This window comes from Mobula birostris, chromosome 8, assembly GCF_030028105.1.
Source record: "Mobula birostris isolate sMobBir1 chromosome 8, sMobBir1.hap1, whole genome shotgun sequence".
Taxonomy (NCBI): domain Eukaryota; kingdom Metazoa; phylum Chordata; class Chondrichthyes; order Myliobatiformes; family Myliobatidae; genus Mobula; species Mobula birostris.
In genome coordinates this window covers 21,749,115-21,767,285 of record NC_092377.1, presented here as the reverse complement: position 1 = coordinate 21,767,285, position 18,171 = coordinate 21,749,115, and the positions used below count along the sequence as shown (strand labels likewise).

Sequence of the window (18,171 nt, the reverse complement as noted above, 5' to 3'; positions counted from 1 at the left end):
CAAATGGATGTATGACAAAATAATTTAATAAATTGAACAGAATATGCAGGTTACTTATCCATACACCAGTCTCATATAATATCCATGAGATTGAGAAGTATTGCAGAAAGCTTTAAAAATAACTTCAGTTGACTTAATACTGAAAGGTGCAAAACAAAATGATAAAATTTGCACTTATAATTTAGAATCATTGAATATACAGTACCTGTGAAGTGTATGGATTAAAGTTGTCTATGAATTCTGAAGTCTTAATATCTGTATTTCCAAGAGCAATATGAAGAGCTTTCTCATCACCAAAGTGACTAAAGACGACAAGTTAAGGAACAAGCACAAATGGAAAATACTATTCAGGAAAATTAAATAGAGTGGACACCATTCATACTAAACAGGATTGATAGACAATGAAGTTCAAAACCAAACGTGCCAAAGATCAAAAAATATCAATCAGAATAAATCAAAACATATTATGTTAATACCAATTTAAAAAAACATGACCCAACATAATCCCACCTCCCAACCTTGGTCTGTGCCTCTGCAGGTCTTCAAGTACCCACCCAAGGATTAATTAAATGCGATGAAGATGTCCTTCTCTACCTTAAGTTTAGGCAGCAAATTTTGTAAAGATGTTTACTCCTCATGTTTATGAAAGATGCAAGTAATAAAGTCATTTCAATTCAATTTCAGACTGCTAATGCCCTATACTTTCTCTACAATTATGTATGGCATTGTCCTGATGCCACAAAGTCAACAAATTTCACAACATATGCTGGTGATATTAAATCTGATTCTGATCCTTTCATTATCCACTCTTTGTTGGGATGCAAAGATGAAGTTCTCCTGGTACTTGCCTTCCACCCTACCTGCCTTGGGAAATTGATAAATTATGTCCACTGGTATGAAGTTGCATTTTGCAACTACAGCATCATTTGGTCCTTACCCTCAGTCTAATTGCTCCCACTCATTAACTAGATAACTTTGATTGCATCCTATTGCTATGGTGACCCTGGTTTTACCCTAACAAAGATATCCTACTCCCCCACATTCTCTGCAGCTTACAGATATATTTAGACTTTTTTCCAGTTCTGATGAAGGATTTTACATCCTCATCTCAGACAGAGTGCTGAGTATTTCATAGATTATCTAGGCTTTCTACAATTTCCCAGTCTTGACAACATTCTTATAATTCTCTGCATCATCTGAAACCACATTTTACTATGTCATTATCAGGACTGTGCACAGTTATCTGTGGCCTACCTAAAGTTGTAGACGGTTCTAGCACACTATTTCTGTTTTTGTATTCGATGTTTATTTAACAAATTAACATTGAGAAGTGGCAGATGGAGTTCAACCCAGAAGAGTGAGAAGTTATTCACTTTGGAAGGCCGAACATGAAGATATAGTAGATTTAATAGCAAGATTCTTAGCAGTGGGGAGAAACAGAAATCTTGAGGTCCACATCTATGGATCCCTCAAAAGTTGGTGCACAAGTTGATAGGGTGTTTAAGAAGGTGTATGGTGTGGTGGCCTTCATTAGTCAGGGAATTGAGTTCCAGAGACTCGAAGTAATATTGCAGTTCTATAAAACTTGGAGTATTGTGTTCAGTTCTGATCATTTCATTATAGGAAAGATGTGGAAGTTTAGAGAGAGAACTGAGATTTTCCAGAATGCTGCTTAGATGAGAAAGCATGTCTTATGAAGAAGGTTGAGCGAGCTAGGGCTTCTCACTTTAGAAGAGAAGTGACTTAACAGAAGTGCAAAGAAATGATAAAAGACAGTGATAGAGTTGACAGCTAGAGACCTTTCTCAAGGCCTGTACTTTCTATATTCTACAGTATGTTTAATTGATTTGTCCTGCTCTTTGTTACACTTCAAGGTCCTTTGTTGTTCCACAACATTAACATCCTCCCATTTAGTGAATATTATTTTGCCTTGAACAACTCCCATGTGAATTACCTCAGATTTCCCTGAATTTGTAATTTTTCTTCCAATTGACAGACTATCATGCTCTGTAGTCTAACACTCAAGGCTGTGGATCAAAATTGTCACTTTCCTTTGGACTTCATTGAAAAGCCTGCCCTGTGGCAACTCATCATAAGCTTTACGAAAATCAAAGCAGACAATCAACACACAGCCCTTGTTAACTCTTCTTGTTACTCCTCAAGTAAAATTAAAACAAATTGGTCAGATACGATATTCCCCTAAAAGAGATAGGTCAAATGGATTTGTTAAGTCTGCACTTTCCCCATGTGCAGGCTTATACTGATCCTCGAGAATTCAGTACAATTCCAACTACTAAAATTAAGCCAACAGCCCAATTATTACAAACAAGAGAAAATCTGCAGATGCTGGAAATCAAAACAATACACACTAAATGCTGGAGGAACTCAGCAAGCCTGGCAGCACCTATGGAAAAGTCCCGATGAAGGGTCTCAGCTCGAAACATCGACTCTTCTCCATCGATGCTGCCTGGCCTGCTCAGCCCAATTATTTCTCCCTTTTGAACAATGACACATTAACAGGTTTTTCAATTCTCTGACACAACTTGTGTAACCAGAAGGGAATAAAAAAATTATCAGAGGTTCCGCATTAAAAAAAACAGATGGACACTTCACAGTAGAACTGGCCATTTCTCACATAAACAGAATTCTACACTTTGACATGACTTACGTTTTTAGAATTTGTATCAGAACTAGCTGGTCTTGTTATTGATTGCCCATATATGATATTTAACTCAGTTTTTCTTTTCCAACCTACAGTGCCTGATCTGCTGGGTAACTCACATAACTGGGACCAGCATTTGACAACCTTTTACATATCCCTTTGTGTTCTCAAACTGCCCCCGTGACCTTCCCATGTAGATGGCTTCATCAACATCTTATCACCAACGGCAACCCTGGCTCACCTCAGTGATATTCTTTGTTCTTGACTTAATTTAATGGCACCACAGATACAAGGGGCCAAGTGGCCCATTCCAAATCCCATTTCTAATGGTTTTGTGCACCTAGACATATACCCATTTTGACAGATGGTAAGCCTCTTAATGCTTCTTGTTTAACTATGTTTCCCTCATACAATAATTTCTTCATGCATTGACATGGTTCTTTTTCTTTTGTGCTGACAGGTGCAAGAAGTCCGTTAAGAATCATATCCGTGTCCTGCAATTACACATATGGGTTCGCTGTATGATCTCTAATAGGCTCTTTTTCTTTAGTTACTCCTTCATTCTACATGTTCACATAAATCATTGTATTTTCTTAGATTTTAGCCTACCAATATTTTAATTGATTTCCCAATTCGTATTTAGCTCCTAAATATTCTACACATTTCCAAGCTTTCAGCTATCTTAATCTGAGTGTTCAACATAAACTTCAACAAAATTGTTCTGCAACCTGTAACACTGAATTTAGTACTTATTCTTTTGCTTTGTGGGAAATGCTTACTTTGAAACTCAATGAATCTCATTCCTAAATGGAATTTCCAATCCCACTGCTCCAAGAGTGATTTACCTTTGAATTACTAGAAAATAAACTAAATTAATATGACGCATACAAATATATGACAATATCTGCTTCTTTTAAATTTGCATAAGAATGGTTAAAAAAACACAGACTGCATATGCAGAAAGACGTCATATCATACCACTGTAGCATAGTGGTTAGCACAACTTTTACAGCGCCAGCTATGAGACTGGGGTTCAACTCTTGCTGCTGTATATAAAGAGTTTTTATGTTCTCCCCGTAACCTCCATGTGGCCCGGTTTCCTCCCAGATTCCAAATATGTACGAGTTAGGGTTAGTTACAATAATTGACGAGGGTTAATGTGCAAAATTGCAATGGCATGTACAGTGCTTTCATATAAAAAATTACAATTCATCTTCTTTTATCCAGAAATGACCTTCCTTTCTCTGGTAACCATGGAATCAAAATTGGTAACATTGTTGAACTGACTGCTAACATAACTTAAGCTCAGTAACCACAATACACAAATAATGATTCTTCTGCAACATAGATTACTTTCTTTTTCTGAGTTCAAGTTTGGTGAAGCTGCAAGCAATACCAAATACTGTGGGGTGGTTCACCCTCAAGCAGCTGCAGCACCTTGCAAATGTTATTCTAGAAACAAGTCATTTCAAGAATGGTGTAAGTAAACGATATTGATAACGAGGCCAGGATATTGCACTCCAAAGCAACTTTGTACAAATGTTTCTCCACCTACGCTTTCCTCCTTCAGCTTTATTCACTATTTTTAAATCGAAATTTTAGGCACTGACATCCAAATAGTGCAAGAGGGCCGAAGTGTTCAAATGATAAAGAATGTGGTATGAGGAACACCAGACTATATTTTATCACTATCATACCACTTCAACATATTGCCAGGGCAGGCTTGCAAGCTTTAGCTATCTGCTTAACTTCTGCAGCTGCTTACTTCCTCCACACCCCCACACCTGTTTCTTCAGAGCCACTCCAAACATTAATATTGTACAAGCGACCATTTTCTTTGCATTCACATAAATGCACTTTTTAAAAAATTTTTTAAAAATCTGGTTAAACCAATTGGTACTAGGTAATTAAAACAATAATGTAAAGGATACTGCCCAGCATAGTCAAGAGATTTTGGATCAACACCATCAGAATAATCATTTAAAGGAACAAGCTTCCGCTTCAATGGATCGAACACTAATTGATATAGAAATGTGTTATTTGCCCTGATGAAGCCATCTATATATTCATCTGGTACAATCACATTTGTCTTCAAATATTGTCCCATTTTCTTGATCACCTATAAAAGAGACAAAAAGAATAAGCAGTAGTTAGATAAACAATTTATGCCATCCAAAACACACTGCACAATTTTGATAAAACTTTCCATTAAAGTAGCAAAATTAAGCCAAATTGGGCAAAATCTCAGGGTCAAATGGACCTACCGTTATGATATCTGGATTGTTAGCAATCCGCAGCAATTTGCATGCTTTGGCCAAACCAATTCCATGGATAGATGGCAAATAATCGCACCCTGATAAAATGCACATGTATCTAAACTTCTCTTCAGTGAAGACATCTCCCAGTTGCTTGCATTTGCCAAAACGAGCCTTGTCAATTTCCATGCCATTCCCACACTTGTCCACTTTTAGTACAACCTAAAAGCACAGTAAGAAAAAACGCTTACAAATTATTCAGCTGATTTGATATCACAATTTTTCTTGACTTCTGTTAATACTCTTATTCATATAGTGTGCAGAATGTTTTTAAAAAAAGATTGATTCTTCATCTGGCCCTTGACAAATCAGACAGACATGCAAAGAATAATCAAGAGCAATAAATTATCAGCCACAAGAAATAAGAAATAGTTAAGGTGGTCGGCCTCATTTCCCCATCTAACTGTAAAGGCAAGGGAACATCAATGCATACAGATTTCTCCTTCACACCACTATCTTCCTCTTGCCAACAAATCTAAGTCCTGGATAATAGTATATTATAACATGATAGAATAGAATGGTTCAAGAAGGAGGCTCACTACTATCTTCAAGGCAAATAAATCCAAATTCTAAACTGATTTTCTTAAAATCCCATATATGCTCAAGTAGTTAATATCTGCTGGGGAGAAAAAGTCTGTATAACAATCTACTCCTTTCCAATTATTAACTGTAATAATACTAATAATATCAAGAAGCACTGCTGTTAGCTACCACTCTTTTTCAAGTTTCTTGATTTGACTTTGTATGACTAACATTAGGACAAAGTAGTTATCTTATCCCTTTATACTAAAACTGTTTAAGGTTTTCCACTTACCTTTTTACATCCAAATGCCAACAGGTCAGAATCTTCTGTGATTACTGCTTGAGCTATGCCAATCTTGTTTAAATAAGCCAACTGAGCATCAGCTTCATAAGGTGCAACAATACAATCCATTCCTTTCGCTCTTGCAGCCTGTATCCATATCAAAAAAGAATGCTGTTAAACATGCTTGTGTTGTTTCTGTACCAACACATTGACACCAGTGAAATCATGCAAGCACTAGCCAGGCATTCTTCCACAAGGGAAAAGGAAATCATTATTTGATGAAGCTGAACCTTGGTCAAATATTTGTATTAGTTATTTGCCTTGCATAGCTATCTGTAGAGGTTGTGTGATAAGGGAATTGAAAATACAGGCTACATCTGCATACTCCAAAAATGACAAGTAATGATGTGCCAGGGTCATGAATTTGTAACTTAAATATCTGATATTATCACAAACCTCTACTATAAGTAAATATTTTAAACAATTTTAAAGCCTTTCCTTCCAAATTGTGTTTTCTTTATTTATAGATTCTTTCAATTTATTTCATTTATTCCTGGGAATTGCCAATGGCTTTTTTGTTTTGATGTTGCTCTTCCTCTTTCTGAGAAAGAGTACATCAAAATCTGAAAGGTGCATTTTATAAACATCCATGTGTCATAGAGTTAGAGTCTTACAGCATGGAAACAGGACTTTTGGTCCAATGCCCATTCAACTGAGACAATTTGCCTGCATTTGGCTGATATCTTTCTAAACCTTCCCTGTCCACGTACCTGTCCAATCACCTCTTAAAAATTGTTATTGTACCTGCCCCAAACTTTTCAGCTGGCAGCTCATTCCATATACACACCATCCTCTGTGTAAAAAATGTTGCCACTCCAGTTCCTATTAAATCTTTCCCTTCTCACCTTAAACAAATACCTTCCAGTTCTTGATTCCCCAACCCTGAGATAGGGGCATTTCATCCTATCTTTATCTATCATGATTTTTTATATCTCCATAAGATCACCAATGAATCTCTTATGCTTCAAGGAAATAGAAAAGCCCTTGCCTGTTCAACCTCTCTCAATAATCAGAATCAGGTTTATTGTCACCTGACCCAAGTTGTGCAGTTTGTTATTTAATGACAGCAGTACATAACAAATTGCTAAAACTTACAATAAAGATAAATAACTAAGAAGTGCAAAAGAAGAATAGTGAGATGGTATTTTAGATGAATAAATTCATCTTGGGCTTCCAGCTGGGCACAGGTATTGATTTTAACCTACGTTTCGATGACAAACCCTGCCACCTTCATCAGGGATGTTACCTCAGCATGTCTAGTCTGGTGGTATATATACCCCGTTATCTATACTTCCTGGTTGGTTAGTCCTCATCCAATCAGGTTTCTGCTGTCCTACCTCGTTTACAATTGAATTCCAGCTCTTACTCAGAGCAAGACCTTCGTCTTTGATAAAATTCTTTTTCTCTAGTTTTATTTCCCAAAAGCACTGAGTTTTGTGCCTTCGAAGTCAATCCTAAGGCCATTTGAAACGCAATGTTCCATTTCCACCAATTTCTCCAGGTATCCCAAACTGATACACCTCCTGTGCTCCTTGATGCAGGTTTCCATCACGTAACCTGTCTGTCCGATATGCTCTGCTCCGCATTCACAGGGAATCCTGCAAATGGCAGCCGTCCTGAGTCCCAAGTCATCTTTGACCTGCATAAGCTGTGATTTGAGTTTCCTTATGGGTTTGTGGATGGTATTAATCTGGTATTTCTTCAGGATTCTGGTAATCCTCCCAGAAACCATGGCAATATCAGGGAGGCCAGCAGTAGCGACGGGTTCCTCCTCATTGCTAGGTTTCCTAGTTGTTAGGTATTTAGAAACATAGAAAATAGGTGCAGGAGTAGGCCATTCGGCCCTTCGAGCCTGCACCGCCATTTATTATGATCATGGCTGATCATCCAACTCAGAACACCGCCCCAGCCTTCCCTCCATACCCCCTGACCCCCGTAGCCACAAGGGCCATATCTAACTCCCTCTTAAATATAGCCAATGAACTGGCCTCAACTGTTTCCTGTGGCAGAGAATTCCACAGATTCACCACTCTCTGTGTGAAGAAGTGTTTCCTAATCTCAGTCCTAAAAGGCTTCCCCTCTATCCTCAAACTGTGACCCCTCGTTCTGGACTTCCCCAACATCGGGAACAATCTTCCTGCATCTAGCCTGTCCAATCCCTTTAGGATCTTATATGTTTCAATCAGATCCCCCCTCAATCTTCTAAATTCCAACGAGTACAAGCCCAGTTCATCCAGTCTTTCTTCATATGAAAGTCCTGCCATCCCAGGAATCAATCTGGTGAACCTTCTCTGTACTCCCTCTATGACAAGGATGTCTTTCCTCAGAATAGGGGACCAAAACTGCACACAATACTCCAGGTGCGGTCTCACCAAGGCCTTGTACAACTGCAGTAGTACCTCCCTGCTCCTGTACTCAAATCCTCTCGCTATAAATGCCAGCATACCATTCGCCTTTTTCACCGCCTGCTGTACCTGCATGCCCACTTTCAATGACTGGTGTATAATGACACCCAGGTCACGTTGCACCTCCCCTTTTCCTAATCGGCCACCATTCAGATAATAATCTGTTTTCCTATTTTTGCCACCAAAGTGGATAACTTCACATTTATCCACATTAAATTGCATCTGCCATGAATTTGCCCACTCACCCAACCTATCCAAGTCACCCTGCATCCTCTTAGCATCCTCCTCACAGCTAACACTGCCACCCAGCTTCGTGTCATCCGCAAACTTGGAGATGCTGCATTTAATTCCCTCATCCAAGTCATTAATATATATTGTAAACAACTGGGGTCCCAGCACTGAGCCTTGCGGTACCCCACTAGTCACCGCCTGCCATTCTGAAAAGGTCCCGTTTATTCCCACTCTTTGCTTCCTGTCTGCTAACCAACTCTCCACCCACACCAATACCTTACCCCCAATACAGTGTGCTTTAAGTTTGCACACTAATCTCCTGTGTGGGACCTTGTCAAAAGCCTTCTGAAAATCCAAATATACCACATCCACTGGTTCTCCCCTATCCACTTTACTAGTTACATCCTCAAAAAATTCTATGAGATTCGTCAGACATGATTTTCCTTTCACAAATCCATGCTGACTTTGTCCGATCATTTCACCACTTTCCAAATGTGCTGTTATCACATCCTTGATAACTGACTCCAGCAGTTTCCCCACCACCGACGTTAGGCTAACCGGTCTTTGTTGTGTATGTGGCCGGTTTACACAACAAAGCTATAAATAAAACGCTGGAGATGGGAGCTAAATCAACAGGGTTCTTTACTAACTAAAACCGAACTGAACACACACGTACAGATCAATACGCGCCTAATAGCACATGCTCAATACCATGTATTACTACAACATAAAGTAGTCCTATATTATACAGTAGACTATATGGTATAATCCTCCCCTTTTATTTTAATAGTGTATCAACTGTTTTTCTTTACTGGGGGCACTACGCTAAACAAATACGTGTACCCTTAACATACAATGCTTACTAATTGTTTACTTAGTAACTTAATAATATCAAATTATAATAAAGTAACGTAATAATAATAATTATAACTCAAGTCTCTGGCGGGGTCTTCTCTGCCTCTCCGGGTAACGTCTGCCCTGAAACGTTTGCTTCGGGGAAATAGTCTCCACAGGTACATCAGGTGGGTCCTCAGCACTGATGACAGGCTTATCTGTGCATGAGGCTGATGTGGTCACATCAGGTGTGTTTGTTTCTATGTCCAGGGAGTCCGGGCAAGATTTTGTTGAGTTTTTCACCTGAGCATCCAGGATTTGGTCCACATGACGTCTACATACGTTCTCTCCCATCTGTACTCTATACATCAGTGGTCTGTCTATGGCGGAAATTGTACCCGGTGGCCACTTTTCAGTCCGGTAATCACATGCAAGAACTGACTATCCCACACTGAACCTCCGTGTTGACTTAGCATTCAAGTGTTTGAACTGTCTGTTCTCCACATCACGCCGTACATCTGGTTTAAGAAGATCCATGTGGGACCTCAGGTTCCTGTTCAGAAACATCATCACTGGAGTCTGATTAGTGGTTGCATATACTGCATTACGATAGGCAGGGAGGAAGTTGTCTATCTTGTGTTGCAGTGGTCGATTTTTGTTATCCATTGCCTAGATGGCTTTCTTGAATGTCTGTACAAATCCTTCTGCCAAGGCATTTGTGGATGGATGATAAGCGGCAGATGTAAAGTGCTTGATTCCACTGTTCTTCATAAAATTTTGGAATTCTTCAGAGACAAATTGTCATCCATTGTCTGTGCAGATTTGTTCTGGTATGCCATTCCTGGCGAACGTGGTCCTCAGAACTGTAATGGTCTTTTCTGATGTGATTGACTTCATTCTGATGAACTCTGGCCATTTGGAATGTGCATCGACAGTGATTAAAAAAAATAGAGTCCATGAATGGTCCAGCAAAGTCGATGTGCACTTGTTGCCATGGTGATGAGGGCCACTCCCATGGATGGAGGGGCGCTTGTGGTGGTGTGTTCTGGATCTTTTGACATCCAGAGCAGTTCTTGGTCAAGTCCTCAATCTGTTTATCGATTCCTGGCCACCACACATAGGCACGAGCTAGATTTTTCATTTACATGTTACCCAGGTGCCCCTCGTGCAGTTCCTCCAGCACTCTGATGCGTAGCTTGGGAGGAATCACAACTCGTGAGCCACACATTAGTGCTGCTTGACACACTGACAACTGCTCCTTCCTCGCTGAGAAGGCTGGAAACAGTGTGTTACCCCGCGCTGGCCATCCCTTTACCGTGATGTCATACACTTTTAACAACATAGGGTCATTGCATGTTTCTCTTTCAATGAGGCTGTTTGTTACTGGTATTTGTTCAACTATTGTGTGAAAGACCTCTGCTGAATGTATTTGCATAGTTATCTCAGAAATGGGCAGTGGTAAACGTGACAAACCATCTGTGTTGCTTGGTCCCCTTGTGTTCAATGTCATACCTGTGACCTCCTAAGAAAAGGGACCATCGTTGTAGACTTCGTGCTGTCATCACTGGAAAGCCTTTTCTTGGGTTGAAGATTGAGGCTGATGGTCAGTCAACAGAGTAAAATTTTGGCCATACAGGTAGTGACTGAATTTCTAAACTCCCCACATGAGGCTTAGGGCCTCTCTGTCAATCTGTGCGTAGTTGCGTTCAGCTGAAGTTAGCGTTCTTGAGGCAAAGGCTATTGGTCTTTTGGAGCCATCTGGAAATTTGTGCAATAACAGAGCTCCTATCCCATGGGCGAGATATCACAAGCTAGCTGGATAGGTAAGGAGGGGTCAAAGTGCACGAGCACTCCTTCCGAAGTTATGAGTCTTTTAGTATCTTGAAACGCTTTCTCACAGCTCTCAGTCCACTTCCATTGTGCCCCTGTCTGTAATAATGCATTTAGTGGGTGTAGGACTGTGGATAGGTTAGGCAAGAACTTGTGGTAGTAGTTCACTAGACCAAGATATGCTCTCAGCCGAGACACATTTTCAGGTGGTGGTGCCTTAAGGACCACTTCTATCTTGTCTTGAGACATGTGTAAGCCATCCTTATTGATCACATGCCCACAGTATGAGGTTTCCTTTTTGAAAAATTCACATTTCTGTCGATTAGCTCTGAGCCCATATTCTCGTAACCTGGTGAGCACTTGTTTTAGGTTAGAAAGATGTTTGTCGTCATCCTCGCCAGTGACAATGATGTCATCCAGGTAACACTGAGTCCCTGGAATCCCCTGTAGGCGCTGATGCTATCCCAAACACCAACCTGTTGTACTGGTAAAGGCCTCTGTATGTATTTATTGTCAGGTGCTTCTTGGATGTTTCCTTGATTTCCATTTGGAGGTAAGCCTGGGTCAAGTCAATTTTTGTGAAATGTTCCCCTCCCGACAGGGAAGCAAAAATATCCTCAATACAGGGTAGGGGATATTGTACTGTGCGAAGCACTGGGTTGACAGTCACTTCAAAGTCACTACGTATGCTCACCTTGCTTGGTTTTCCTGGTTTTGTGCTGGAGGTTTTCTTCATCACTGGAACAATGGCGTGGCCCATTCACTTCAATCCACCTTTGATAGGACCCCAGTCTGCTCCAGATTTTTCGGCTCTGCCTCTACTGTTGGACGGATTGCATATGGCACTGGTCTGGCTTTGTAAAATTTTGGACATGCATTTTCCTGAATCTCAATCTTTGCCTTCATGCCCTGAAGTTTTCCTATTCCTTTCATGAACACTTCTTCAGAGTTAGCAATTATTTGTGACAGTCTCTCAGAGGTAGCCTTGCTGCCTGCCTTTGCTGACACATCTAGTGCTTTGATGGTGTGCCGATCCAACTGAATTTTCCTGAGCCATTCACGTCCCAGCAATGGTGGTCCTCCATTTTCCAGTACATAGAAATTCAGCTGCTGTGTTTTGTCTCCGTAGGTCACTGTCACATTAATTTTACCTTTGGGACGCACTTTCTGTTCTGTGTAAGTCTTCAGCAGTAGTTCAGTTCGTTTCAGAGGTATGTGAGAAAACAGTCGATTGAGGCCATATACAGAGATTACTGTTAAAGCTGAGCCTGTGTCCATCTCCATTTTCAGTCTCACACCTGCCACTTGAGGAGTGATCCATCAGTCAGGTCACTCGTCTGAGTGCTACTGGTACCATGTAACCCAGTACTACCTGTCATGACTAAACCGGCTCCCCCACCAGGCTTGCCTGGTGAGGAGGGTGGTTAGACACCCTGCAGGACAAAAAACAAGACCCGTGAAAGGGCAGATGAGCCCTCTCGTAGGGTCAACTACCATCTAGCAAATACATGCTGTGAAGCACGGAAAGGGCATCCCTTGCATCGAAGCTTGGTCCGTCTTGGACCCCACCATGCCACTGGATCCGGGAGGGGATGTCGATAGGGTGGGTCTGGATCTATGCAACCCCTTACTCACCTAAAATCCATTCACGCACGTGCTATTCCTTTCTGAGGAGTAACTGAAAGGAACCATCATCATCCTATGGGATGGATAGCCAGAGAGAAAGATCCATATTACTCTTCGATCATCTGTGTCTTTCACGCTGTGAGGTTGCAGACAAGACAATTCACTTTTGTCTGAGTAGTTTTCATCAGCATTGTTTTCTTTCATTTTGTGCACATTGTTGTATTTTCCTTTCTGGGGTTTCTTTGTTTCTCTGTATTTTGTCCTTTTTCTACTGTTTACTAGCTTTGCATATTCTGCCAATGTGGCCCTGTTTGCCACAGTTTCTGCATTCTTTATCTTTAAACCAATCATCAGGGTCGTGTGACCTGTTCCCACAATGGCAACATTTCTTTCCTTCACTTCTGTTCAGTGACATTTTATCTGTGGCATATTCCGTAGATTTTTGTTGTATCTCGGAAGCACCTCGTGCAGCTGTTTCTAATGATATTGAGATGTTTAGCACTTCCTCGAATGTAAGGTCTCTTTCAGACAGAAGCTTCTTCTGTGTGGTTTCACAGTGCATGCCACACACTAACCTGTCCCTCAATGCGTCTGACAGACCAGCTCCAAATTGACAATGTTCTGATAATTTGCGCAATTCAGCACAATATTCAGAATTGCTTTCAGTTTTGCTCTGTTCCAAAAATGTTGACTGTGGGTCTTCAGGCACCTGTACCTCCTCCCTGATGGAAGTATAAAAGGAGAGCATGTGCTGGACAGTGAAGGTGCTTCATGATGGATGTTGAATTTTAAAGATGTCTTCCATGATGGGGAAGCTTGTGCGCATGATTGGGCTGGCCAAGCCTTCAACCCGCTGAAGTCTGTTACGATCCTATATGCACTGGTGCTTCCATACGAAACAGTGATGCCGTCTATGGTACATATGTAGAAATTTGCTTGAGTTGTTGGTGACATACCAAATCTCTCAAACTCCTAATGAGATATTGTCACTGGTGTGCCTTCGCCATGATTGCATCAATATGTTGGACCCAGGGCAGATCCTCTGAGATGTTCAAAGTAAGATTTATTATCAGAGTACATACATGTCACCACATACAATTCTTTTTTCATTTTAAATCTTTTTATTAATTATTATTGAAAATCAACAACAGAGAAAAATACATCAAAATAATCAAGACAACATACCCATATGTAGAATAAGAGTTAAACTATCAACCAAGCTGAACAGTATATCAATAATAATAAAAAAATGTTAAAGCTTTTTTTATGGAAAAAAGAAAGAAAAAAAGAACCCCTACTAACTAAAACAGAAAAAAACCCCTAATAACAGAAAAAGGGGGGAAAAAACCCATTTGGAGCACAAACTTGGAGCTATACGCCATACCAGCTTCCAAAAAAAAAACGACATCAATCCGCCAACCAAATCCATATACCCAAGCATCAGAAAAGGACCATCTTTACTAACTCAAATCAAATGATAATAACGGGCAAAAGAACCCCACCTTTTCTCAAAGTCAAATCTAGGATCAAAAGTTTGACTTCTAATTTTTTCCAAACTAAGACATAACATCACCTGAGAGAATCACTGTATCAAAGTGGGAGCAGAGGCATCGTACCATTTTAATAAAATAGCCCTTCTAGCCAATAATGTGACAAATGCAGTCACATATTGGTCTGATATAGAAATACCGTGAATATATTGAGGAATTATACCAAACAAAACTGTCAGTTTATTAGGTTGTAAATTGGATTTTTAAAGCTTTAGAAATTGTAGAGAAAAGAGATTTCCAAAATCGTTTCAATACAGAACACGACCAAAACATATGTGTCAATGTAGCTATCTCAGTTTTGCATCTATCACACTGACTATTTACATTAGGAAATATTTTAGACAATCTCTCCTTTGTCAAATAATAACGATGTACAATTTTAAATTGAATTAGAGAATGACTGGCACAAATCGAAGAAGAGTTAACCAGCTTCAAAATTCGCAACCAATCCTCTGTTATCGAGGTCATGTTAAGCTCTCTTTCCCAATCTTGCTTAATCTTAAGTAAAGGATAGTTATCCTGTTGTAATAGTAAATTATAAATTTTCCCAATGAAACCTTTCACTAGAGGGTTCATTTTTAAAATAATGTCTAACCACATACAATTCTGAGATTCTTTTTCGGTGGGCAGACTTAGCAAATTTATAGAACAGTAACTGTAAACTGTAAACATCTGGAACTGTTAACAAACTGTGCCAATGCAGATACAAATAAATAGCAATAAATAACAAGCATGGAATAACAATATAACTGAGTCCTTAAATGAGTGCAGCTATCACCTTTTGTTCAAGAGCCTGATGGTTGAGGGGTTGTAACTGTTGTTGAACCTGGCGCTGAGAGTCCAGAGGCACCTGTACCTTCTACCTGATGGCAGCAGTGAGAAAAGAGCATGGCCTGGGAGGTGAGGATCTTTGATGATGGATGCTGCTTTCTTATGGCAACATTTCATCTAGATGTGCTTAATGGCTCAAGAACATGAAACTGCTCACCCATTCTACGCTGATCTCTCAATTAGGATTGGCGTAAGTTCTCCTGTCATCCCCCTTTCTGAACTCATTCTGTCAAGTCCTGTCAACATTATTTTAAATCTTTTTCTGCACTCTTTCCAGTTTAATAATATTTTTTCCTACAGCAAAGTGACCAAAAATGTATGTCATAATCAACATCTTGTATGAGCACACCATGACCTAAATCTTATACAATCATGCCAGCTTTGATATTCAATGCCTTGACTTGTGAAGGACAGTGTGCCAAAATCCTTCTGCACTACCTTGTCATTTTCAGGGAATCATTTGCCTGAACTCTAAGGCCCCGCTGTGGTACAACACTCCCTTACCATTCACTGTGAAAGCTCTACCTTGACTTGACTTTCCAAAACGCAACACATGCATGCATATGAACTAAACGCCAGTTGTATCCCTTGGCGCACTTACTCAGCTGATCAAGATCCCCTTGTAATTTTTGATAACCTTCTTCACTGTTCACGTCACCATCTATTTTAATGTCATCTGAAAACTTACTAAACCATACGTTAGGCACATGGGTTATGACCAAAGGAAAAATGGCTGGAGTCACTTAGCAATTTAGAGCAAGGGTGTTTATTCAGTACGTCAAAAATCAAACTTGCAAAAATTAGCAAAAATAGTGGAAAGAAAACTGCCAATGTTTACAAAAAGGCAGAAAACACAATAATTGCTCTCTCAGTGTGAACTCCTGGTAGCCCCCATCTCTCTCTGCTACTGAGGACAAAGAGCCCCGTTTTATTACATACCAGGACATACCTTTATTTACCCACAAAGTTAACTTAAAACTACACATGAATTAGAATATGATGCACCTCACAATGTAGTTACAATCATATTACAAAATAAACAGAAGCATCTACCTTAAGTACAGTACATAAACAACATACACACATTCCCATTACTAAAGAAATGGAATATTCTGCCGTGTATGGTGGGAAAGGCACCATAAACCCAACCCGAGCGTATCAGCTCAGTTTAGGACCCATTATGAAAATATACTGGGGGAAGGCATTGAAGGGTGTACACTCAGTGCAATGACAGCAGAATGACGGGGGGGGGGGTGTGTGTGTGTGTGTGTGTGTGTGTGTGTGTGTGTTTTAACATAAGGAGTGCATTTACTGAGTGCTCTCCATCATTTGTACATTCTTATCCAAAGGCCCAGCACTAGTCATGGTCTCCAATCTAAGAAACAACCTTCCACTATCATTCATAAAAGTTGCTGGTGAATGCAGCAGGCCAGGCAGCATTTCTAGGAAGAGGTATAGTTGACGTTTCGGGCCGAGACCCTTTGTTAGGACTAACTGAAAGAAGAGCTAGTAAGAGATTCTTGCTAGTAAGTCTCTTACTAGCTCTTTCAGTTAGTCCTGACGAAGGGTCTCGGCCCGAAACGTCAACTGTACCTCTTCCTTCAGATGCTGCCTGGCCTGCTGCGTTCAGCATCAACTTTTATGAGTGTTGCTTGAAATTCCAGCATCTGCAGATTTCCTCGTGTTTGCGCTTCCACTATCATTCTCTGCTTCTTACCATCAAAATTGGTGGAGGGGCAGATAGTGTTGAGGAAACAGGGAGGCTGCAGGACTTAGATTAGGAGAATGGGCAAGAGAGTGGCAAATGAAATACGATGTTGGAAAATACATGGTCATGCACTTTGGTAGTAGAAATAAATATGCTGACTATTTTCTAAACAGGGAAAATCCAAAAAATCTGAGATGCAAAGGGACTTGGGAGTCCTGGTGCAGAACAACCTAAAGGTTAACTTGCAGGCAGAGTCAGTGGTGAGGAAGGCAAATGCAATGTTAGCATTCATTTCAAGAGGTCTACAATACAAGAACAGAGATGTGATGCTGAGGTTACATAAGGCACTGGTGAGGCTTTACCTTGAGTATTATGAACAGTTTTGGGCTCCTCATCTAAGAAAAGGTGTGCTGGCGTTGGTGAGGGTTTACAGGATGATTTGGGAACAAAAGGGTTATCATATGAAGAATGTTTAGTAGTGCTGGGTCTGTACTCGCTGGAATTTAGAAGCATGAGGGGAGATCTCATAGAAACTCTTTGAATGTTGAAAGGCCTGGACAGAGTGGATGTGGAAAGGATGTTTTCCATGGTGGGAGAGTCTAAGACAAGAGGGCACAGCCTCAGGATAGAGGGACGTGCATTTAAAACAGAGATGCAGAGAACTTTCTTTAGCCAGAGGGTGGTGAATTTGCTATCACAGGCAGCGGAGGAGGCCAGGTCATTGGGTGTATTTAAGGCACAGCTTGATAGGTTCTTGATTGGACATGGCATCAAAGGCTACAGTGAGAAGGCCGGGGAGTGGGGCTGAGGAGGGAAGAAAAGATCAGCCATGATTGAATGGAGGAGAAGACTCAATGGGCCAAATGGCCTAATTCTGCTCCTGCATCTTATGGTTTAAGTCAATTGTGCATCTAATTAGCCAACTCTCCCTAGATTTTGTGTGATTTAACCTTCCAGACTAGCTTACAATGAGGAATCTTAAAGGCCTTACTGAAGTTGATATCAACTCCCCTCCCCTTATTGACCTCTTGTTCAAAAAACTCAGTCAAGTTCCTGATGCATGACCTTCCCCAGCCAAAGCTGTCCTGACTACCTCCATCAAACCACCTTTCCAGATGCATTCCTCAAAATCCTCTCCAGTAAGTTATCTTCCACAGATGTTAGGCTTACTAGTTTATGGTTCCCAACAGTACAAAATAAAATCATAGCAACATTAAGCTCTACCTATGTTTCTGAACTCCAGACTAAAAGCAAGATTAGAAAGCACCTGAGAGGGCAAATACCAGAATGGTCAGGTAAGATTGAATGGCCATT

General features: G+C 40.4%; 1 protein-coding gene across 1 annotated transcript in view; it reads right to left on the bottom strand.

The window, feature by feature from the left end:
- Positions 1–18,171, bottom strand: part of exo1 (exonuclease 1) — a 43,716-nt gene that overhangs the window by 21,053 nt on the left and 4,492 nt on the right. Inside the window, exons 5-8 of the mRNA XM_072267022.1 lie at positions 5,792–5,929; positions 4,927–5,139; positions 4,594–4,781; positions 206–302 (exon numbers count right to left, since the gene is read on the bottom strand). Coding sequence (XP_072123123.1) covers positions 206–302; positions 4,594–4,781; positions 4,927–5,139; positions 5,792–5,929 — 636 coding nt within the window. The remainder of the gene's footprint in view (positions 1–205; positions 303–4,593; positions 4,782–4,926; positions 5,140–5,791; positions 5,930–18,171) is intronic.